The sequence below is a fragment of the Pseudoliparis swirei genome, chromosome 18 (genome assembly GCF_029220125.1).
Source record: "Pseudoliparis swirei isolate HS2019 ecotype Mariana Trench chromosome 18, NWPU_hadal_v1, whole genome shotgun sequence".
NCBI classification, from domain to species: Eukaryota; Metazoa; Chordata; class Actinopteri; order Perciformes; family Liparidae; genus Pseudoliparis; species Pseudoliparis swirei.
The window spans coordinates 7657340-7681831 of NC_079405.1; the positions used below are offsets into that span (position 1 = coordinate 7657340).

At 44.8% G+C, this 24492-nt stretch overlaps 3 protein-coding genes across 13 annotated transcripts in view; 1 reads left to right on the forward strand and 2 right to left on the reverse strand.

Annotated features, from left to right (window-relative positions):
* Positions 1-306: 306 nt before the first annotated feature.
* On the reverse strand, positions 307-4628 carry capza1a (capping actin protein of muscle Z-line subunit alpha 1a). Its single transcript, XM_056437301.1, has 10 exons — positions 4547-4628; positions 2905-2968; positions 2737-2788; positions 2581-2644; positions 2255-2461; positions 2090-2169; positions 1913-1991; positions 1753-1824; positions 1509-1571; positions 307-1244 (listed from the first exon to the last, which is right to left on the reverse strand). Exons 1-10 carry the CDS (start codon positions 4580-4582, stop codon positions 1104-1106), a joined length of 858 nt encoding a protein of 285 aa, XP_056293276.1. The 5' UTR covers positions 4583-4628; the 3' UTR covers positions 307-1103.
* Positions 4629-6605: 1977 nt separating this feature from the next.
* On the forward strand, positions 6606-16266 carry ncoa5 (nuclear receptor coactivator 5). 5 transcript variants are annotated; one of them, XM_056438386.1, is made up of 12 exons: positions 6606-6918; positions 8010-8070; positions 9798-10065; positions 10292-10399; positions 11411-11474; positions 12674-13000; positions 13091-13209; positions 13756-13924; positions 14070-14299; positions 14409-14613; positions 14724-14809; positions 15272-16266. In XM_056438386.1, exons 3-12 carry the CDS (start codon positions 9906-9908, stop codon positions 15844-15846), a joined length of 2043 nt encoding a protein of 680 aa, XP_056294361.1. In that variant the 5' UTR covers positions 6606-6918; positions 8010-8070; positions 9798-9905; the 3' UTR covers positions 15847-16266. The 5 variants fall into 5 exon arrangements, with proteins under 5 accessions (XP_056294361.1, XP_056294359.1, XP_056294362.1 ...); XM_056438384.1 differs by having other exon boundaries at positions 6608-6918; positions 13088-13209; XM_056438387.1 differs by having other exon boundaries at positions 6608-6918; positions 13088-13209; positions 14097-14299.
* Positions 16267-16271: 5 nt separating this feature from the next.
* slc12a5a (solute carrier family 12 member 5a) overlaps positions 16272-24492 on the reverse strand; it is a 176084-nt gene continuing 167863 nt past the window's right edge. For 4 of the 7 annotated variants that reach the window (XM_056438381.1, XM_056438380.1, XM_056438379.1 and 1 more), the window contains one exon: positions 24135-24485. In XM_056438381.1, the coding sequence (XP_056294356.1) occupies positions 24230-24485 (256 nt within the window). In that variant the 3' untranslated portion in view covers positions 24135-24229. Of the gene's footprint in view, positions 22430-24069; positions 24486-24492 lie in introns of those variants that run through there. The other 3 variants (XM_056438382.1, XM_056438378.1, XM_056438383.1) reach the window with 2 other exon arrangements.

Consider the following 24492-nt stretch of genomic DNA (forward strand, 5'->3'; position numbering starts at 1 on the left):
AGTTTACATGTGCAAGCTAAATGATGACACACAAAGCCTAAAGTGTACTAAGAAACAGCAGAATGATATTCTTAATTAACATACTTAATTAGTGACATGTAATATAACAATGAGTGACATTCTATATGCTTCATTATAAAGCAAACCTCAAAGAAATTTGAAACAAACAGCTTTTCCCCCCTTATTTTGATAATGGCACTGCCAAATACCTGCCTTATATTCCCATAACCCAGATGAAAACATCTGCTGTCTAGGTTCTTAAAAGAAGCTCCATACATGATGTAAAACACAAGTGATCACCATTGCTTGACCATTGCATATTTTTATTTCTTGAACAATAAATGTACTTACAGTTTGTATAAAAAAATATAGCAAAAGCTAAAGGCAAACAGCTTTCAGGAGGACACCAATACCATATCAGGGCAGTATATAGGGATTATCACCAAAAATGTCTCAACAAGGAGAAGGGAAAGAATTCAAGAAGGAAGACAAAATATGGTCAATGAATATAGAAAGAAACAAATGTCTTTTGGCTCCCACCTTTTATCCAGAGGGACACATATGTCTAAACAGATGAGACCTTTAGATGTTAATAATAATAATTTGATGCCTTAAAGTGCCGCTCAGTTAATATATATCGAATTGCATACAGTATTTGCCCTGTTATTAAGAAGCTACAGGAGGTATTGGAAGCTCTCGAAGAAGATCAGTTATGTTATAGAGTGTAAATTAGTTGCTACATGAAGATTCGAGGGGTTTGCGTGTCCATTTTGAAACACTGAGGGATCACAAACTGTGTGTGTGTGTGTTTAACGTGTGACTGAGAATTTGGGAAATAACCAAACTTTCACAGTGTTACTAAAAAGGCATTATTTGTTTAAAAAAAAAAAAAGTTTGCAAATGAGCGACATCGCTCAACGTCTTTGTAAAATCAAGGCGTCTCCTCGTAGTGCATAACGGAAGCTGTCATTCTCTGTTAAACCCCCTCAAACAAAAGTCTGTCTTAGCGGGACATACGGTACGTTACGGTTGCGGCACACGTTCGCGCGAGCGTCGGCTTCTCCCCAATTTTGCTCGTCGGAACCCGAAACAGCCTCTGTCCTCTAAGCGTTCTGCATCTCCTTGCCAATCTTGTAGCTGAGGATCTTGTTCCAGTCGATCTTGGTACGGGTGACCGGCAGCTGTCTGCGTAAGGCTTTGAACGTGGTGTCCGACATGGTCTGATAGTTCTCACTGATGGCCACCTGGAGGGGACCAAAGATGAGCAACATTCACTTTTGTGATGTACGCTTGGTACGATTCAGGTGTGTACATTGTTCATGAAATTGTATCATACTCTGGTGTACAGATTATTACAAGATTGGAATATCTGTTAAATGTCAAAGTGTTTAAGTTTGGGGGAGAAAGGCAATTATTACGATTAAAATTAATATTCATTATAATGTCATGTCGACACACATACAATCCATGTTTTTTACTATTTTAAATACATTGTATTTCCCACATACCTGGTATTCATTCTCTGCATCCTCAATAATTTTCACAAGCTCTTTTGCAGTCTGGCTCTCACTCTGCCAGAACACAAACATGTGGGTTAATTAAACAACTCAAACACACATCGACATAAATCGAATATGAAATAAATCCATTTAATTATTTTCGACTTGATTCTGGATACTCCAAGTCTGTCTATTGTTAATTTATATTCAACGTTTCTAATAGAAAAAACTGTTGATGTGTTAACATACTTACAGACACAGTCAGAGATTCCTGTACATCTTTATGGCTGACAAGTTGCACATTTCCATCCTCATAATAATGCACCTGGAAATGAGGAAAGAGGAACAAAACAGTGAGACAAAAATAACTTTACAGCTGAGCTTGAACTTCACCCGTTAAATATGCAACATACTTGTATTTTCAAAACCCCGACCACTTGGGCCGTAGATTGCGAGACACTGAACTTCCATTCAGACCGGCAGCAACCGTTCCTGGAGAACAGAAAAGTAACAGAGAACACTTAACTAACACCACTACAACATAATCGTCGCCGTGAATTTGATGAAGTTTAAAATGTGATCATTAGTACCAGAAGTTTTTAGGCTCGAATTGATGGCCCTCGATACAAGCGATGATCGTCTGCTGGCCATCTATAGTTTTCCCATAAACCTGAAGCAGATGAAAACATGATGAGTGGGCGATTCATCGTGAGTAATGCCGATTATGGCTGAGCAGCCCAGGAGAGCAATCTCACGGTGCAAACTCCACTGGGGTAGTGCTCCTTGACGTAGGCCCTCAGGGCAGAGTCACAGGCGTCTCTCCAAGACCTGAGAGTTGACCCGCCGTCATGGGGCTGGGGGTCGCTGGCTTCCTTTCTCAGGTGGTCAAACTTGAAGGAGATCTTGTTGTGAGGGTCAAAGTAGCGGCCATTACCCAGGTCTCCATGCTCCGTAATCAGGACCTTCAAGGGGACAGAGAAACCTGCCTTTTACTCAGGAATGGTCTTTATGGCGTAGAATAATGATGACAATGAGTTAAGCCAATTATCTTGATTTTTTTTTTTATTAAGAAAAAGCTTGCCTGATCTTCATATCCAATAATTTTGGCGAGAGTGAACTGATCCATGTTGTACTGGGCAAAGGCACTACATTAAAAAAAAAAAGAACACAATCGCAATTTTCATGTACATCCGGGAATATAACACAATATAAAAAATTAAAAAATGATTAAACTTACTGTGCCGCACCCTCTCGCAGAAGATTGTCATTGTTGAGCAGTATTCGCACATCTGGAAAAAAGACAAATGAAGATAAGAAAAGCATTGGCACATTGTTTCCATACACATTAAAGCATTGGCACATTGTTTCCATACACATCAAAACGTTCCTCACAAACAACGCTCACCATTGAAGACTTCGTTGAACTCTCCAGGGGGAGAGTGCATCACAAAATTAGCTGCAATACGCACCTAGAAATAAATCAAATATATTGTCATAAAACTTAAAAGAGGAAAGACATTATCATTAAATACAGCGTGTAACTTATCAGTTCAGTTCCCTTTTGCTGAAATAAACTGTGTTGGAGCAGAAACACTACTTTCCGTCTCCTCTTTTGCCAAACCTGTTGCATGTTTGTGGGGAAATCAAGCCAATGTATTCTCCTTTCGAGATAAAAAAGCTTGTGGTGTACATGAGAAGTGAATAACCTGCAAATGGCCACTAGAGAGAAGCAGAGAGCAGTCTGCTGTCTTTCTTGGCTGCAGAGTTGTTGGCTCTGTTTTGGCCACTCCTTAGATGGCAAGCAGGGTACATCGCCCCAGGGCTTTACTTAGAAGCCAGAATGCAAGTGTAAGCATGTGGTGTCGAAGGCCCCCCCGGGTGAAGACATCGCTGCTCATGCTCTCAAATGGTAATGCGCAGCAAGGACTGTTTAGTTGAAGAGAAGTTGCAAAATGAGCCTTTATTAGTGTTTCCCTGAATCATTTGAGACCCGCGTGGCTTTAATCAGTGGTAATATCACTGCCACATTATCGCGAGGCTGGGCCAGGGATGCCGTCTGTCAAGCAGACAGTGTTATTCGGCCTCCAGGCTGCAGCTGCCATTGACCTACAATGGGCTGGCCAGCTGAAAGGCCAGAGAGGCAGAACAATGAGTAACCTAATTTGACTGTGCTCCAGAAAAGTTACTCCATTGAGATCTCCCCCCCCCACGAGGCTGAGACACTCCACCAGGCAGTCCCACAATGTGAGCGTGTGTCTGATAAAGCTACTGGTAGAGGTAAATATCCAATAAATTATTCAAATTGGGAGTTACAACCCTTGCATTAGACCGACTTGTTCATATTTATTTTTAATGGTGCATTGCAGTAATGCTTTGAGATCTAAGCTCCATCAGCTTTAGGAATGCAAAGCATTATTGTTTTACGACGTGTCGCAGCATGAGTCAGGGGCAGCAACACCAAGCCCCGACCACACTGCATTAAGACGCAATCTGCCCCGCGGATCTAGTGCAACAAGTTACAGACGGGCGAGTTAATACAAACACATATGCACGACTTAAACCGACTTTAACTTCGGATGTAACACAGACAAGTACAAGCGGCCCCACCGAGGTGGAGTAAACTGGGTGTGGGTGGTGTTACAATGCCGACGCACAGCCATTATTATGCTCACTGTAAATGCAGGAAGTACATCTACTTCCTACCATTTGGTATTCACGTTAGCGCTTCGTTTTAAATTATTTAAAACTCGTTAAACCAAGACACCAAGCTCAGCCGCGCGTGTATGTCCTTCCTAATCGAAAGAGGTCGGACTCAGATTCATTATATTACGCATTTGTTCACAGGGACAGCTTGAAAAGGGAACAGTTACAGTTGTGAACTGTCAGATACTCGGTTTAGCAACGCGAGCTCCACCAGCAGACACCGTAACCGGCCCCGTGGGAGTCAATGCCACATATTAAGTGTTACATAAACCAATGTCAGTTCTCAAGGCAAAATGTTAAAAGTGTTATCGAAAAAACCACAGTTTTAATTTAAAAAGTAATACCTTCTCTTCATCGCTGAGCTCCTCGAAATCTGCCATCTTGGCTCTATGAAGCGTTAACAAAGCGACTGTGTATGTTGCCAGGTTTGCGTGACTCCTCCCGGCGCAAACACGAGCCCGACCAGGAAAAACTGACCTGGGGTGGCGGGGCTCACTCTGTGTTGGAATGCTGAATGTTCAATACATACATTTAATTAAATATAAATGACTTAAATGGGTATACATGTTCGAATGAACGAAGAAAAAAAGAAAAATGTCACCATTTATTATTTCAAATTTGGGTTTTTACGATATTTTTTACATTTCTACTGTAACGACAACTGAATCAATGTGTTACACAATTATTCATTTATATAGCCAAGGGAAGCGCATAATTAATCTGTATTCATATTTTCTATGTAAATAAATGTATATTGGGAAACAATATTAAATATTACTTGCTAATACAAGCTGACAAAATCCCAACCTGGCAACTACGACGCGTTCAGGACATGTGGAATGGGTGGGACAGACGACCGGTATCGATGCTTGTTTGGTTTTACGTAACAAACTGTTCTGATATGAATAGCTGAGTTGGGAACATTTATAAATACACTATATACGTAGTTTTTTTTATCCATCTTGAATAGTGCCATACAAGCTATTTACGCTATATAACTTGAAAATACGATAATTTCGATTTGACTTGAAAGCAGCAATAGCCCAGCCCATGGAGAAGTTACACGTCACGTGATTTAGTTTCATCTGATCCAGTCTGCTGATGTGTTTGGATGGTTTCCATCGTATCTTCTTACACCAAGAATACATTTGCTGACGCAACATTTTTGTGTGTGTGTGTGTGTTTTCTAATAAAGCTATTAAATTGACATATGTATGTCCAGTATTACAGGTAAAATTGCCTACAATAGTCCATTCATCTTTATGTCATGTCAGTAACTTTACACTTCAGCTAATGACAACATCAACTCCTTTCAACATGCACGGATAAAAAGATAATGTATCAATGGCAAAGTTAATGGATTTATTCGTTTTAAAAAGCCTCATATATCCTGATATATTGTGTTTATAGTACAAATAATGTGTACTCATTATTTGACTGGAGGAAAAAATTGTTTTTCTTTAAAGGCCCTTTATAAATTAACAATAAAAATAGTCAATTTCTGAAACAAAAGCTTGGGCACCTGTCTACAAAGCAAAAGGGATATGAAATATCAAATGATCTCACATCAATAAATAACCAACCAAAGTATGATAAATATAATTTATTGTCAAATTAATACACTCTGTTTTTCTGTTTCAATTGCTTTGGTATAATTCACAGACAATAACTCACAGGCCACCGTATCCTGTTTAGCATTTTTTTATCATCTAATTATTTTTGGTTTTAGATTTGACCAAACAACAGTTACATTTACGTTAAAGTTGGGACTGACAACTCTGGTTACCGGATTGTATTTTATTAAAGAAAATGTAAAAAAGCGTAACAGAATTTGTTACTCACTAAAGGTGCACAATAGTGTATGTACCATGAACAAGTCACAGTATAGTAAATAGAATAGGGGCTCTAACAGGTTCATTGGCACATTGTATGTATTTATTTCGATCTATGTATCTATGTATTTATTTATATAAAATGTATGTTTACACCCATTTGTTCCATGTTGTGTACATAACCCTCTTGTTTTTTGTTTACCTTCATTGTCGATCTTTGTTGTCCTTGTCCTTAGCTACTATTTATATTTATATGTAAGTATATTGAGGGAAATGGGATGGAATTGTAAATTCACTTTTTTTTAGAAATAGGTGTTTATGTTTCACTGATTGGGTAGCAAAACAATATTTCGTATGTTACCCATGTATTAAATATGGCAACCGGTTCTTCTTCTTGTTTTTTGGCGGTTGGCATCCAGCTTATTGGTGCATTACCAGTGTGTACACAATGCATCCCTCCAATGGGAGGTAGAGTCAGAAGGGGACAAGGGGCTTGATCGGATGATGTACCCGCGTGATCCTAGTGCTATCTGGTCCTCCCGTTGTTGTCTTTATCTACATAACGTTACTTTTCACACAGTACAACGAGGAGGGGTTCAATACCGCACACTGACGAAGTTTGGAAGGTATGCGTCCCTCGTAAATGACGTCCTTAAATGTGGAGCAAAGGGAAATAGACACAAGTTTATTATTTTACAAGTAACCGGTAGGGGGCTAATCCAATCTACAATAGTAACCGCTGCCGCAAAAGAAGACGGAGAAGAAGAACAAGAGGCAGCTACCGTAAAATAAAGAAGAAGAAGAAGAAAAAGAAGAGCGGCTTTGTGAGAAGCTAGCGCCATCGCGTAGCCTCCATAGTCTGTAAACAGAGAATCACACTGAAGGTGGGTACAGAGTAGCTCTGCTGTCTGCAACACAACGACGTACTTTACCTCCCTGTAGTTGCTCATGAAACTACAACGCGAGCCGTTTGCTTTTTAAGACATTAGAGATTGATGCTAACGCGATGTAGCGTTAGCTCAGAGAACAGCCGCCACTGACCGTTAACACACCGAGGAATGGCGGTGTGGACGTGAGGCGATGTTTAATCGTTTTTCTGTTTGTTAAACAAAACCACCCAGCTCGGGATGAGTCGATCTGTTCTCACTTACAGCATCCCATCGTATTTGACCGCTCACATTGCGGTGATCTCTGAGGGACGACCCGGGTTGAAATGTGACCAAAGTACCGCCAAGCAAACTCGTCTATAAAAACTATTATGATTTACACATCAGCAAGAATAAGATTTACGGTTTCGGCGCGGTGTGTTTTATTTAGTTACCGGCTTCCTTTTCAAAACCAGCTGATACAAACCGATTACCGCATTTTAATTCGTGTGTTTTTACCGGATTGGACACGTGATGATAATACTGGAGTCTAAATACTCCTGAATTGATTTAGGATACTTCCGGTTCATGTGCTCGAGGTCGTGTCAAGAACTGTCTGTGTGGTCCAGGAAGAATACAAAGTTACAAACATGAATAACTGGTTTGACGGCTCGATTTAACAATGTTGGATTTCAACCTTTATACGTTAACTTTTATCTTTTTAAAATTATATCTCTGTTTGTGAATTTTTGTTCTTGTTTTTTTAATTTGAAAATTAGATTATTGTTTGTAGTTTTGATATGAATTTAGGTTTCTCCCAAAAAATGTGTGACCTTCTCCATGACCTTTTGAAATGACTCGCCCCTTTTTGTACATCACTCTTCTTCCTACCAGCTTTGGGAGAAAGTCAGACGATGTAGTATCAAGCACCGACAGACACGAACAACACTAGTTGCGCACTCATGTTTATTGTCACGCACCAATCACCGAGCCAAATTCCTCCTATGTGTAACATATTTGGCAATAAACCAATTCTCATGGGAGTGTTTCAAGTGACTTATTTCCTAAGCAGTAAAATTGTTATTGATTAATTTTTTTCTCCCTTTCAGACACTTGGGGGTTTTAAAATTATGTTGACACAGAATCCAGGGCGTCACGGTTCAGAATAAGGTATGTGAAGGGTTGCTCCCTTAAAAAACATGTGAATATTCTCCATCCATGAATGTAATGACATATAAATCCTTTTTTATCTTTGTAATGTGTGTTGGGATTGAATTTATTTTATTCTCTGGCATGTTTGCCACTTAAAGATGTGGCAACTTATCCTCAAGACATTTCAAATCATTTCTTTCATTGAAGAAAAAAACATTCGTACATTGGTGTCTTTCGAGGCGATCGCGAGTCCAACGATTTCATTTCATCAACGATTTCCCTCGAGATGTTTTTACCATTTCAAGAGAAGAGGATCATTTGGAAAAAATTCTGCATACGCCGTTTGAGGATTATCTGCACCGTTAATTAATGAAACCATACAAACCCAATGGGGCACATTTGTCTTGCCTCAAATGAAATCAGCCACAATGTTGGCCTAACAATGTTGGGCAATGTTCCCCAAAACGTAAAGGCACAGTGATGCGTTTTTCCTAAAAAGCAATGTCTTGACTCGCACACAAATGATTCGTCTTAATCCTCACTAATGGCCCAAGACACGTGTGGCGACGTCGGTACCTGCAGAGACCCGGGCCTCTGCCTGGATCCTCTCCTTGTCTTTTCATTGAGGTCGGCGCATTCCTGGGGGTCCACCTCTTTAACGACGTAGCGGCCAGTTGCCAGATCGTCAACTCATCCAGAGGAAACTGAAAATGCTGGAAAACGACACAAATGAAGCCGAGTGCAGCCGCGCGCTGGTTCAAACCAAAAGTGACGCGTGTCAACTGATAAAAGCAAATCAGCATTTTTAACGACTTTTTCGGGTTTTTTTTGCGTGAAATCCAGGAAAAGTGTTTCCCCATCGACTTGCAGTCGTTTACTGTTATCACAGCGCCGGTGAGACTTCATTAGGATGTTCTGGACTTTCGCAGGAGGAAATTCTCCCTAATTGGACTTTGTCGAATTTTAATTTAATAACCCTGTAGTATATCCTACAACGAACAACGACGTCATATAAAATGCGCCCTGAGTCGCGCTGCAGCTTTAAATTCAGATGTCAAGTGATGTCAATAAAAAATATATATATATATTATCTTCTAAAAGGAAAAATGAATATGCAGAAACTTTCTTTGGTTATCACTTGTTGACATCATTGCTGAACGGCGAATTAATGTCAGGACTCTGATGGCGCGATCATATTGGGCTCTAAACGTTTGAAATTGAATCATTTTCAAGGCAATATTTCCGTCCGGGAGCCCAGAGAAAAGGGGAAAAGCCCGTTGGAAGCTTTTCAAGTGCACATTTATCAGATCGGGTACGGACTACGAAAGGTTCTACGAAGCTTTCACGTCGTCACGCTGCTGCGTCACCGGATTTGTGCGGCGAATTCACATTTGCGTTTTAATACGCTGCGTATTTATTAATCATGCCGCTCGCTCTCTCTCTCTCTCGTACGTTTCAGCGAAGCGTTAAATCTAATAATATCCAGTTGTGCAAGTGAGCGCCAAAGAAATGTATCGGACACACTCATGAACTGTTTTTCAATTAGTTTTTAAAGGTTTCCGAAGAATTTGCGACTCAACCGGCACGACCCGTTTTAAATTTTGCTGCATTTGAACATTTATTTGCCACATTTCCATTGTCTGAATTTTTGGTGTCATTTTGATTTGCACCTTTTGCAATGCTGCCACTTTTCATGCCTCCCCAAGATATTTGATCTCTTCTCTTCAATCACTGACACGTTTCAGGATTTCGGACGACAATTTAAAGGCGCCGGTTCGCGAACGGACCGCACTTTTTCACGCATTTTGAGACGCCCGAAGAAAGAAAAGGAAGCGGTAAACCCACGTCGAGTCATGTCTCGCCGACGAAGCCACAGCCCGTCCCCGTCCCGCACCTGCAGCAGCAGCGATCCTCGAGATTTGGAGAGGCGGATATTTGTTGGGAATTTGCCGACCTCCGACATGGAAAAGAAGGATTTGGAAGAGCTGTTCGGCCCTTATGGGAAGATAATCGGTCAGTAAAACACAATGCAAGCAAGAAATTAATTTCACGGCATCATTTTAATCCTGTCTCGTAGCATCATGCGTCGTGTTTTTTTATTCATGAAATGCAAGCATGTCAAATTCAAAAGGATGTAGCTTTTATTTTTTTATTTAAAAAAAAAAAGTGGGTAGGTATCCAAAATGTTCTTCAAAAATGATCCTAAGACTGTACCACTTTTCAAATGTTCCTCTTCCAGGCGTGTCCCTGTTTCGTGGGTTCGGATTTGTACAATTTGAACGTGTTGAGGAAGCGGAAGCTGCAAAGTCTGGCCAAAAGGGTCGAATATATAAAGGTTATAAAATAGGTAAGCCGTAACCGCAGTGGGTGTGATTGTCTCGCTACAAGGTGTTCAGTGTGTGTGTGTGTGTGTGTGTGTGTGTTCAATGATTGGCATGGTGTTTCAAGTGTTTGTCCTGCAGGTGATCATGATTTCTTTGTTGTGGATTTGGTGACGAGAAAACAGCAGCAACAATGAAAGATGTCCAAATTTCACTTTGACGTACACATTTATTTCTGTATTTAAAAGTAATAAATGAAAGCTCGCGATAACTTTAATATCCATCGGCTTGGATCGATTTTCCTATTTTACGAGATTTCTATCGCGATACGATTGCAACCATAAATCGACCAACTTTTGGGCAGCGTCTTTTTGAAAAGCCCGGCCCACTCGGGACTCTCCTGAGCGGGCCGGCTCGCCGTGGAGCACGAGTCGCGTCCGTGGCGTCGATGCGACGGCGTCCTGCGACTTCCTCCTGCGCGGAGACATTTTCCTGCAAGTTTTGCGTCGTCTGATCGTCTTTACTGTCCGATAATGACCAGCTGCGATGGGTCGGGGCACCCGGAGACGTCCGAGTTGATCTTCAGCTCAACATCCATTCACAAAAACTATTATTTAGCCATGTTTTTTTATTTTTATTTTCTACCTACAATTTTTCTGTAAACATGTGACATCATTGGCATACAAAGCAAATAAACAATTCTTAAATTCTGGTACGGCCTGAATCTGTCATTTTCGACGCGTCACTAATTTCCAGCCGAAAGTCTTAATTTCCACGCTCGAGCTCCGCGAGCGTGAAGTCGACTTTTAAACACCCAAACGAACGCCTTCATTTCTTCACCTTGAACTCAATCTCGACCGATTTCGGAAACTCGACTTGCTGCATTTTGACTTTTTCGAGCATCGGAAATCTCAGGAGCTCACTTTCCATTTGGATCGCGGGCGTGTTCACGCGGGCCGACTCCGTTCCGCGTGAAACGAGAGAAACTGATTAACATGTCACTGTTGTGTTCAACGTTTGGATTGATTTGTTTTCAGATGTAAATATGGCAGTGGAGCGACGGCAAGCTAAACCTCAATCCCAGCAGAGCCCTCCACGAAGGTAAAGTAACGCGGGATGGGACGAGAAGAACTACGCTCACCTGCGAGGTGCCGGTAAACCCAAACAAACGCGTCTCACATTTCCCTCGACTGTCATTCCCACCGCGGGGCGTCCGCTTCACGGAGGACGGGTTTGCGATGTTCGTGGACCCAAGAGTTCAAGCCCAAGTTAATGTTCCCAGATCTGTTGAAATAAAGAGGAAAAGTCCTTTACATGTAATTTAAAGTGTCTTTGTTTCACATGCTCGCGTTCTGCAGAGAGGTTCTGCCCTGTGGTTCTGCACTGTGGTTCTGCACTGCATTTCATCTTCTACAGGTAGACTGTGCAACCAGCGTAAGGAGGAACCTGATTTATTTATATTAAATATACATTCCTGTCTTAATACACGACCTTCAACTAATTTGGTTTGTTAAACGGGTCAAAGCATCCCGCCGCCGACTGGGCCTTCACACCCATAAGATCACAGACACACAACCACGTGTGTGATTATTGTGCCAACGTGATCCAGTTGCATATTTCAAAAAGCAAAAAGCGTTGGGTCACACGGAACTTGCGAGGAATATGTGGTAAAAGTACAGCATCCAGTACTTATTGGGTGTTTTTTTGGTATCTTTTTTATTCTTTCAATTTGAAACACTTGTGTGCCTCACCTTTAAACCGAACTGACCTCCCATATAAATGTTGGAGCTGACCTCTAAACACGACGGGGGAATGTTCTACGCTATTCAAAATCTGTTCCTTCTAGAAATGTATTCAATGACATAAAGCCGCAATTGTTCAATATTTTTTATTTGTTTTGTTGCTAAAATTTCCAGCAAATGTGCACTTGTTGTTGCCACCTGAGAGTCGCCACATCATCTCACCGGAGCACACTTTCAAAATAAAGCGCCTTGTTCAAAAAGGGGACGCAGCCACGGCGTGGGGGACGTGTTCACTTTAAGAGCTGGATTCCCGCTGGACATTTTCAAAACGCCGTCGTCTCTGAATCGCCGCCTGGATGAATTTGTGCTAGTTCCCTGTTGCCAAGGCGACGGCTGCTTCCTCTCGCTCATATTTCATGTTGACTAAATACCGACTCGTGTGTTCCATACAAAGTAGTCCTGTCCCCTGGAGTCACGGACACACGTGGCCCCGGGTCGGCACGTCCCAGGCAGCCTGACGCTCGCCGTCCCGACACTAACGGATGACTCCTCTCTCAGGGCCGGCTCCGCCTCCACCGCCCCCCTCGCCGCCTACGGCGGTTACGCCGACGGCAAAGAGCCTCGGCCGCGCTCGCGCTCGCCCGTCTACGGCCGCGAGTCTCGAGATGGCCGCGAGCCTCGGGAGGGCCGCGAGCCTCGGGAGGGCCGCGAGCCTCGGGAGGGCCGCGACGGCCGCGAGCCTCGGGAGGGCCGCGAGTCACGGGACGGCCGCGACGCGAGGGACTCGGCCAGAGAGGCGAGGCCGGCCGGCCACTCTCGCGACCACGACTACCGGTACCGCGCCGCCGAGACCAGAGACAAAGACGCCAGGGATCCTGCGTACAGGTGGCGACCCGGAGCCGGCGAGGTCACATTTTAAGTCGTCGTGTGTCTATATATATTTTTGTCTGAACCTGAAATGTTTCCACACAGCAGAGACGACTACGACCGATTCTACCGCGGCGGCAGCGGCGCAGAAGAGTTCTACCGGAGGAAGGAGGAGCCCCACAGGGACCCGTACCGAGATGCCTGGAACGGACGCCGCGAGCCAGAAGGTGTGTGTGTGTGTGTGTGTGTGTGTGTGTGTGTGTGTGTGTGTGTGTGTGTGTGTGTGTGTGTGTGTGTGTGTGTGTGTGTGTGTGTGTGTGTGTGTGTGTGTGTGTGTGTGTGTGTGTGTGTGTGTGTGTGTGTGTGTGTGTGTGTGATGATTGGCATGGTGTTTGACCTGCAGGTGATCATGATTTCTTTGTTGTGGATTTGGTGACTAGAAACTAGCAGCAACAATGAACGTACACATTTATTTCTGTATTTAAAAGTAATAAATGAAAGCTCGCGATAACTTTAATATCCATCGGCTTGGATCGATTTTCCTATTTCACGAGATTTCTATCGAGATACGATTGCACCGTAAATCGACCAACTTTGTGTCAAATGATGCGATTATGTAATCACCTCAGAGGTGTTAAGTGGTGACTTGTAGTTTTTCTTGACACGCCTTCAGCGTTTATAATAACAATACAAATGTCCGAGTTGCACCTGTTTGACGTTTTTCGAACTTGTCTTCAACTCGTGAAACTGACCGTCGTTTCCCCCCCGTCCAGCCGCCGCCGCCGCCGCCGCCAGCCTCGCTTCCGCGGCGGACGACCGCGCTCGACCGGAGGAGCGCCGCCGCAACGAGTTGTACCGGCAGTACTACGAGGAGCTGCAGCGGCGCTCCGACAGCGAGCGGCCCGTCGACTGCTCGGTGATCGTCGTCAACAAGGCGCAAAAGTATGTCCGCTCTCTCGGGCGCCGCGGGGAGCGAGCGACGTCACCGCGCGTTGGAGCGGCGCACGCCGTGTTTTTATTTCATATCGCTCTCTGTCTCTCTCTCTCTCTCTCTCTCTCTGTGTGTGTCTGTGTGTGTGTCTCCCTGTGTGTACATGTGCTTCACAAACACCTGTCGGGAGTATGCTGAGACGGTCGGACGTAAAGTCCGTGACCTGGGCATGGTGGTGGATCTGATCTTCCTCAACACCGAGGTGTCCCTCACCCAGGCGCTGGAGGACGTCGGCAGAGCCCGCACGCCGTTCGCCATCATCATCACCCAGCAGCACCAGGTCCACCGGTCCTGCACCGTCAACATCTTGTTCGGCACACCGCAAGGTAACGCACGGAAAATTGACCTCACCGACCGACCCCCCCCCCCCAAAAAAAAAGTCGTATTACAAATGTTTGCCTTTCTTTTTCAATTTATTTTTATTTTTACACACAGAGCATCGCAACATGCCGATGCAGGACGCCATGATGCTGGTCGCCCACAACTACGACACCTACAAAGTGGAAAACCGTGAAAAAGAGCGCGAGGAGATCGCCAGGAAGGCCGCCAAGATGGCGGACGACGTGCTGCTCCGGGAGCCGGACAGGGAGAGCCACCCCGTCTCCGTGCTCACCTCCATCACCCTGCTGTCGGAGAACAGGTGGGCGGAGAATCTTCAACTTTTTAAGTGTCTGTGACGCCCGCGTCAGCCTTCGGTTTCTCACTCCTTCCCGTCGTGTTTTTTTTCTTTCCTTTGTGGTTGCCGGGTAGATTTGTAACCCCCGATGAAATGGACACGCTCATCGCGTACCTGAAGGACAAAAGAGCTCGGCTGCTGCGAAGCGCCGCAGATCCAGGTAAGAGGAACGTTGTTTCTTCTGGTAGGACCTAAAATGGAGGAACAGTTGCTCCACGAGCTTCGTCGGTCTAATCCAGGGTTCGTACGGTCATTGAAAACCTGGAAAAGTCATGGAATTTAAAAATGGTCATTTCCAGGCCTGGAAAAGTCATGGAAAAAACTTAAATCATGAAAGTTTTGGAAAAGTCATGGAAATTTGTTAAAATCACGCGTTCATTTACGCCGCGTTTAAAATAATTAATATATTTTTTAAAGAAAGACGTTCAAAATATAAGCCGGCGTACGCTCTCGATACGCAACATTTTCTACAGTTTTCATGTTTATACTGACATTTTAGTTTGGTCATGGAAATTTGGTTTAAAGTCCTGGAAAAGTCCTGGAAATCCATTGATCAAAATGTGTAAGAACCCTGTAATATTCGGCCGAACCGCAAATTCTAACCGAGCCTTTCGCCTCGCAGCCGGAGTCCACGGTGCGGCTCCGGCGGCGGCGCACCGCGACGTCCCCGCCTCCGCCGCGGGGCTGGCTCCTCCCTCCCACTCCGCTCTCGCCCAACCGCAGTCCGGCCACCTCGGCCTCCCGGCGGCGGCGACGAGCGCCGCGGCGACCCCGAGCCACCAGCAGGAGCTGCAGGCCAAGATCCTCAGCCTGTTCAACAGCGGCGGCGGGGCCCCGGCGGCGGGCGCCGGAGGCCCGGCCCCCGCCTCCCAGTCCAAGGCGTACGCCGCTCTCGGCCCGGCCCCCGTCCAGGTCCCGCCCCGCCAGCCCATGGCGGGCCCCTCCGCGGGCGCGTCCCAGGGTTACGGCGCCCCGCCGGGACGCATGCAGGTCCCACCGGGGGGGCAGAGGCTCCCCTCGTCCGCTTCGGGCATCAATTTTGACAACCCGAGTGTGCAGAAAGCGCTGGACACGCTCATCCAGAGCGGACCGTCTCTGAACCACCTGGTGAGCCCCGCCGCCGCCGCCGCCGCTCAGCAGCCCCCCAGCAGCATGGGCCAGGCCCCGCCTCTCTCCATGTACCCCCGACATTACTGACAGACGAATGAATCACGTCCCTGTGACACGTAGACGCCACGTCGGCCCTCTGCAGTGAGTTTACCCGCTGTAATATTGGTAGGTTGGATGTTTTGTAAAAGCTTTTAATCCGTGTTTCTTTAGTGTTGTGTTTTAGTTTGATTCCGGTTATTACACGGTTATTACAATCTGTTGGATGACTTGTCCAGACTACCTAAAGGTCTGTGTTTTCAATTGTTATTAGCCAGAAGGTAATTATTAATTGATTCTCGTGACACGTGACATGAACTGAGGAGAAGTGACGTGTGTAAAAGTACATTATATATTTTGGTTTATGATGGACTCCTTTGTTCTTTTCCAACCGTGATTTGTTTTAGTCTTTTTTTTAATTTGTAACACTTTCATTGTCAAAACAAGACGAGATTAAAAACTCCAGACACACTTGCTGTAATAAAATGGTATTGGTTTATTGCATTTTGTGCTGACAAATCTATAAAATGGAACGGGTATCGCCAGAAGCCATAGATATAAGCATTTGAAATGTAAGATACAACTTTTTCTTTTTTTTAATGTACCATGAAACACAATAGAGAATAATAGGTTCTTTTTTAAAATGTGATAATATTTAACTTACAACGACACAAAAAGAACACCTCCACGCTAACTATTTGATTTATTTACATGTAGCCCCCTCCCACCCCGCCCCCAGCGTTACAAGTGCACATGTACACACATACACACTCCCACAAAACTGAAAGGAACGCACTCCGGCGTGACCAGAAGACCAGGGACAGTATCCAGGAAGAGTCGGGAACAGTTCGGAATGAAAAAAGCATTTTCATATTACTGAAATTTGATACAAGCGTGTCTGTGTGTATGCTGTGTGTGTAGATATATATCATATATATATATCCATTACATTGTCAGGCATCTATACAAAATGTTTCCCACAACTCCAGTGAATTCAAAGCTGGACCGTGACGGGGTTCCTCTGGAGGGAAGTACTCCGTAAATGAAGTAAGGCAAGCGGGGAACGCGTTTATTCCCGAGAGTTAAATGTGAAGATCGATAACGTCGTCGCTTGTCGGGGTAAATATGATAACGATGATGCACAAATGTCACACAAAAAAATGTTGGGCCAGAACAAAATTTATATTCTAATGACAATTTCACGAATGTTGAAGATCAAATTATGTGATGGGACATTTTGGGCAACAATTCTTTTGTTTTTGTCCAATCAAACCAGATGCAAGAGGCTGATGAATGATTGTTGGATGCTGATTGGTGGACGTTATTATTTTTGGTTTGTTCTCCACATTTTCGCTCTGTAATAACTCTCGTTGAATAACCGCATTCCCCAAAATGTTAAACTTTGTCTTTCAAGGTTGTCTGAATATCGACTGACCAGACGAGTTTTTTTGCGATTGGTAATTATTATACTTTTATTATACTTCAATATACACTGAATATATAACCTAATAATAAAATAGTTTTTCTGCTGGCATCTCCTCTACTACTTTGGCACTTTCATCATCTTACCCAATAGAAACAATTTGTGAACTGAACTTTGTTCCATTTTATTTCAAGTGGGAAATAAAACCATGTCGACTGCATCCAATTCACTGGAGCGCACCGTGTATGTCGTTAACTGAAATATATACTTTGGTTATCAGTTTATCTGCAGATACAATTTGACACAATGAGAAGACCTTGTCAACAAATCTACCATAAAAAATAGAATCGTCCTATAATAATAATAATAATCTTGACTACAATGATTGGCCAGTCCTAAGGAAAGATTGGAGAAAAAAATAAATTCATACGACTAGAAATAAATGTTTTCTAACTGATATAAACAAATACTTGTATACCACAAACACCCAATATATTGTCAATACACCTTGTTCAGGGTAATTCATGCATGCACTGAGTTACACAACATGTCTGGCACCTGGCTCTGCTTGCACTGCGTGGACAGACACTCGAGTTCTTCTCCTAAACTCCCAGAGAGGCCGACGGTCTGAGCTGTGAGCGCCGCGCTCCTCCGTCATCAGACGCACCGAGGGCCGCGATCTCCTCTCAGCTACAGACACGTGTGTGTGTGTGTGTGTGTTTACGTCCCTCTCTGCCATAATCTGGGGCTGTTTTTTTCTCTTTTTTCTCTCTCTGTCGGTGTCTTATCGGGACAGCCGCCTCTACCCGGTAACAGATGTGTTTCAGAGCCCTTAATATCCATTTAAGGATGGAGACTGAGTAATGATCACCGGCAAGTTTGTCTCATGCTACAGTTGTGCAGGCGAAGAAGAAGAAGGATCTGATCTTACTCGTGGATCAGTCGTGGGGTGGGGTGAGGGGGGGGCGTGCTGGTTTCTAAGTAGACTATCTCGTGTCGTCCAAACAGAGCCAGCGCCATGATTGGAAGCGCAAGTTTTATATTATTTGATCATTTTTTCAGAATTACACTGCAATCACATTAAAAAATACAGAGCTGGGCGGATGTAGTGGCTGGGATGGGGAGAGGCCGGGGAATTGGGGCAGATGGGGTGTGGGGGGGAGGAGGGATTCTGGGAAGGCTCACCTCACAGATTTGAGTGACAAGCACTTTAAATGTAACGGTTAATATTATCCTTTTTCTTCTTTTTTGGCAATAGAAAGGAAAAGAATGTGTGATGCGTGCTTAAAAATGTCCACGAAAATAAATAAAATAGCTGAAACGCTAAGATGTCAACATAATCAGCGGGTAGGTTTCGGCTTTATTGTCGTTCAAAAAAAACCTGCAGCAAGATGATGTTATGTAATCTTATTGTTTTAGAGAGCTGTAATACACGTGTGCGCCACCAGAGGCCGCTGTGGGAGTGTCCAGAGCAGGCTGGCTCTCGCTGGACAGACCGGAGCGGTCGGAGTTCCCCTCGGGGATGAAAGCGCTTCAGCCACGTTCGGGATGAACTCTGTCGCTCTACGTCTGAACGACCCGGTGACGAACACGCTCGTGAAATAAAGTGACAACCTCCAGTTTGTTTACAGAAAATAAATAATTGTGACGAAGAAAAAAAAAAGTGACCAGCGTGAGAACGATATTGCACATAATCTTACAAAACTCTAAGACTTTGTCCACAGTGATAGAACAGTGTATAACGAAAGACAACACTAGTCGGTTACAGCGTCTCTGACTTTAAGTGATATATATTTACAAAGGTGAAATGACCGCTTCGGAGGCCCATCCATTCGCAAACTCAAATCTATTCAGACTATTTGAGCGAGATTGAAATATAACAAGTAACAATATACTGAACGCATACTTTATTATTATTTATTTTGTTTGCAAAAAGACTTGTTTTCAAGGTCTAGCCGTGTGTCCCAAACCCTCCGGAGTTCTCGCAGCCGAAAACTGGATGAGGACGTTTGACAACCTTTTACCCACTCTGGCCCTTAAACATGAAAGTCATCACTCTAGAAACCACTCAAACAAATATTGCCACATAGTACCATGCAAACAGCAATTATAAAACATTTATAATTCCATAAATAAATTCATTTCCAATAAACATCAGATATCTTTTCTTTTGAATCGGTTTAAAAGGCTCAGTCGATGCAGGCGATGTTGCGGAGACATTCCCGAAATAGCCGCGTTCGTCAAAAAAACTGATTTTAAGCGTTAAAACGACCTCTTTTCGTCAGTTGTTAATAAGTGCGGCAAGCGTATTAAAGAAAAAAATTCTTCATGACTTGGCACCCTTGAATCTTTGAAAACTAGGAGCGGCTGCTTCTCGAGCATCGCAGGTGTCACAGGTACGCGTGTTAGAAACGTTGCAGATGAATCTTTTTTTCAATATTTCTAACGTATTTTTGGTGATTCCTGTAACTTTTTTGGGGGAGTAAATTAAAAATCGGTTGCATTGAAATTGGTTCACTTTACTTATGGGATTAAAGATGATGATAATCAAGAGAGCATTTCTTTTTAAAAGAGAATAGAAAGGTGGAGGGTTTACCCTCGGTTGTAATATTGCATCACGGTATTCAGAATAGTTTTCTAATAAAACAGAAAGCTAACCCTGTCCAGAGATCTCAGGCCAAATGTTTACAGGTACCACTGATATGTATGTCTCTACCCTTTTTCACTTGATCTTTAATGTTGCTTTAGTCTCTATTTACAGTACAAATAAATCTATTGATACTAGCAGCATTCTCAACATATGGTCCGACATTCAGGCAACACTAAAAACATTAAATACTGTGTGTAAATACTTCTAGAAACTAATTTGTTTTGCTTCCATATATTGTATATACTGTTTATATATACGTATTTATTTATATTCATATTTCTACGACAAGTGCAAATGACCAAAAACAGTTTCTTCGTGGAAAGAAACTGAAATAAAGTAAAGTGACAGCTGTCCTTGGTCAACGTGAGAGATGGTTCTGGATATTTCCTTTTTTGTTTTGTTTTAAGACTTACGAAATCTACATATACAAAATATATGTGTAAAAAAATAAATAACATGATCACATGAGTCCGGATATCAACTGTTGCACATTCCTTCCAAGATGCACTTTTTTTTCCTTTTTTTAACCTAAATATGATTTGCTCAAACGTCCTTCAGTCGAGGAAGACGTGCGCGGCTCAAATCTTCGCCAATCTAGAGGATATAAAATCTCACTGGAGCGTCTACTGCATAGAGTTCAGTCTGGTGGACGACGGGGTTCCTAGCTACAGAAGCCATCGTCCTCTCTCTATATTTAGACCCAATAAATAATCAATCGATTGATGTTCATAGCCTCACCTCGGTAAAAGCTGATATACTTCCCAATCGGAGCGTCTGAACATCGATACTTTTATCATCTGTCGGGCGACTTTTCCGTCTTGAGTGCCATCGCCGTACGGGCTTCAAGTAGACGGCTCCGTTTAGTCATTTTCACACTTTGTTCTCTCCAATTCAATCATGAGAATTTTTGTGTCCACTATTTCATCTTTGAAAAAATACTTTGATATGGCACATTTAATGTATCTAAATTAGGCGGAAAAAAACCCAACAATATATCTTTGAGCAACAATCAAAAAAACGACACGCAACTATTTCATCGATGTGTGTGACTCTCGTCTATAAACGTAAATACATATTTTGTTCTCTAGATGAAAAAATAACATTTAGTATTACTATTTTTTTGTTGGTTTGTTGTTGTGAATTGAATGAAGTCATTAAAATGTTCCCTTGGTGCACAGCGGCGGACAGTGCAGGTGCGGTGCTTGTCGAGGTTACAATGACAGTTACCGTAGTGACGGGAGCCTATGCCATCCGATGAATAAATAAATAAATAGATACATCGATTTTTTTTTTAAACAGCGTTTTTTGAGCTGTCCCTCTCAGCGACGGAGCGTTTTTCTCTCCACTAGAAGCTTTTTAGTATGTCACAAAAATACTACGCTCACACTGAACAACGCGTCAGAGCGTGTACATTATTTACAGTGATCCGCACGAGGGCTCCGGGGCCGAGCGTCTCCTCGGTCGCCCCGCTCCGCCGTTACGCCGGCCGCCTGGTGGGAAAACGCACCGTTCACAGTTTTTAAATACGCGTCGATCTCTACGCACGAAGCTCAGCTCGTCGTAGCTCTTTTTCTCTCTCTCTTCTCCTTTTTGTTTGGCACTAGCAGTGGCCACGGGGGATGAGCGGCCACGAAAGAAACGGGTTGTGAGGAGGACGGGTAGAACGACAGTGGTCGGCGGTAACGGAAACGAGTAAAAAAACACACACACACACACAGTTATAAGGACGCCATGCGACGGAGCGATCGGGTTTAAAGATGGCGCCGCAGGTTTTGATCCACGTGCCCCTCCTCCCCCCCTTTTATTTTTCCTCTCCGCAGTCTTCTTTGAATGCCAACGGGAATTTCACAGTTCATGCTTCGCGACGACTCTCCTTGCCAGCCGGCGGTCCCGAGCGTGGCGTCGCGGTGTCTTTTTAATCACATGGAAGACGACAGGCTGGAGCGCCGCGGGAGGCGGCCGCGAAGCAGACGAGCCGACAGCGGCAGAAAACCGCTGCTAGGCCACGCTCGGATCGAAAGAATACGCAAATGAATCGAGAAAACCAAAAGACGTCGATAAGAATCGGCGGAGATTCAAACAAAGACGGACACGGGCGAGCATGTGCGCTCACGCCTCACGCCCAGCGCCCGGCGCCGCTACCTCCTCCTCGCCGAGCGACTCCGACTCGATGCCAGGGACAGCAGATTACACACGAGCGATGAAGGAAAGAATAAAAAGGATCTTTAGGATTACATCTAAATAGCGTCTAAATGACTCGAGAGCCGGCGACAGTTCGAGTAGCGAACTGGACCGGCAGCCGAGCGTCACGCGACTCGTCGGTCTGCCGGGGGGGGAAGAGGCGCCGAAGCGGAGCGGGTTTCGGGGCGCGAGAAAAATAAACGGTGAGAGCGACGCACAGAAGCAGCGTTGATGAGAGCGGGAGCAAATGGGCTGGGGGAGGAGGAGGGGGGGAGGGGGGCTGCTCCTTCAGGAGTAGATGGTGATGACCTCGCGGCCGCCTCCGCGGACCAGGAGGACCCGGGTGAGGCCGTCGGTGAGGACCTCGAGGAACTCCATGTCTTGGGAGGGAAAGTGTTAAAGAAACCAGAGGAAGCACGAAGAACATTTTTTTAAAAAAGAGAAAATAATGACGCGGCGAGAGGCCGACGCCGGGTCAACGAGACGACGGTTTAGCTGAGCATGAAGACGGTCAACGGGGAAACTCGTAATCCGAAAGCAACGACATCCTGCAGCTCGCCATCGCCCCGTTAAAACTCGTTTCATCCGCACTGAATCTAAAGTTGCGGTTTCGCTCGAGAGGAATGTTCCAGAGCTATTTCTCGGCCCGGCAACCTCAAGTCTCTCTGGATCGGACCGGCGTGCATCGAATGCATCTCCTCACCTGTCTGCCAGAGAGCGTATTGTGAGACATGTGAAGCTATTGAGACGTTCTGTTTGCGTCGACCTGCAGGAGACGAGTCCACATTGATCAGACCCGCTGTGAGACAACAACACAACATCCACTGTTGGTGTATTCTCCCTCTGACAGGAGACGAGATGAAGAGGTTAAAGTCGGGGAAACATTTCACAATTACTTTTATCGACTTGACTGTAAGCGGTGGGCTGGAAGAGCGATCTCAAAGAATGAAAGTAAAATACGACCTGCGCGTAACACGAGGAAGTTCCATCCTCACAATTAGTTATTCGCCTCTTTGTCAAGTCAACTTAAATTTCCCGTTTATTGCTCAAAACACAAACATGTAATTGTATTCCCGGAGCAGGAAAATTTGAGGGTCAATAAACTGATTGTGTGTCTGTAGAGAGCCGCTTAAAGTTTTTTTTTTTTTTAAATAATCGATTTACTGACAAACCCGTTTTCTACGCCGTAGCCACATCAACAAAAGTCGCACGCGTCCATCGCACCTCGCACGGGACGCGGAGGAGTCAGGAGACGAGGATGAAGGAGTCAGGAGACGAAGATGAAAGAGTCAGGAGACGAAGATGAAGGAGTCAGGAGACGAAGATGAAGGAGTCAGGAGAGGAAGATGAAGGAGTCAGGAGACGAAGATGGAGTCAGGAGATGAGATGAAGGAGTCAGGAGACGAGATGGAGTCAGGAGACGAAGATGAAGGAGTCAGGAGACGAAGATGAAGGAGTCAGGAGACGAAGATGAAGGAGTCAGGAGATGAGATGAAGGAGTCAGGAGACGAGATGGAGTCAGGAGACGAAGACGAAGGAGTCAGGAGACGAAGGAGTCAGGAGACGAAGATGAAGGAGTCAGGAGACGAGATGAAGGAGTCAGGAGACGAAGATGAAGGAGTCAGGAGACGAAGGAGTCAGGAGACGAAGATGAAGGAGTCAGGAGACGACGATGAAGGAGTCAGGAGACGAAGATGAAGGAGTCAGGAGACGAGATGAAGGAGTCGGGAGATGAAGATGAAGGAGTCAGGAGACGAGATGAAGGAGTCAGGAGACGAGATGGAGTCAGGAGACGAAGATGAAGGAGTCAGGAGACGAAGGCGTCAGGAGACGAAGATGAAGGAGTCAGGAGACGAGATGAAGGAGTCAGGAGACGAAGATGAAGGAGTCAGGAGACGAGATGGAGTCAGGAGACGAAGGAGTCAGGAGACGAAGATGAAGCGCACTACGAGGAGAGCGCCCCGGTCTCTCGCCTCCCGCCGTTCACACCCCTCTGGGCACGGCTCCGCCGTAAGGATACAGTTCTCGTCAGCGGTCCGGTTCTTGGGCGGCCCGGGCATGTTGAGCAGCACCAGCTTGGCCTCGGAGGACTTCTTGATGATGACTTCATTCAGCCGGAGCGCCGTGTGCATCCGCCGCACGTTGAACTGGTTCCTGAGGGGAGACGAGAGGCGACGGCGTCAGGCGGGTTCGCGGAAGCGACGCTCTCCAAAAGCTCGCGGCGCTGATCGGCCGGGTCGGCGGGACGAGACGCTCATTCGCACGCGAGTACGACTGAGCGCTCGCGTCCGCGTGGGACGAGATGCGAATGGAGGCGGTTCATCAGGACTTCTGTACTTACAGGTTCTCCCACTCGCTGCAGCGTGGCAGGGAGAGAAACACACAAGCGTCACCACACAGCTGGGAATCATGAGGTCAGTGTTCCCATTCCAAGTTCTGCAAA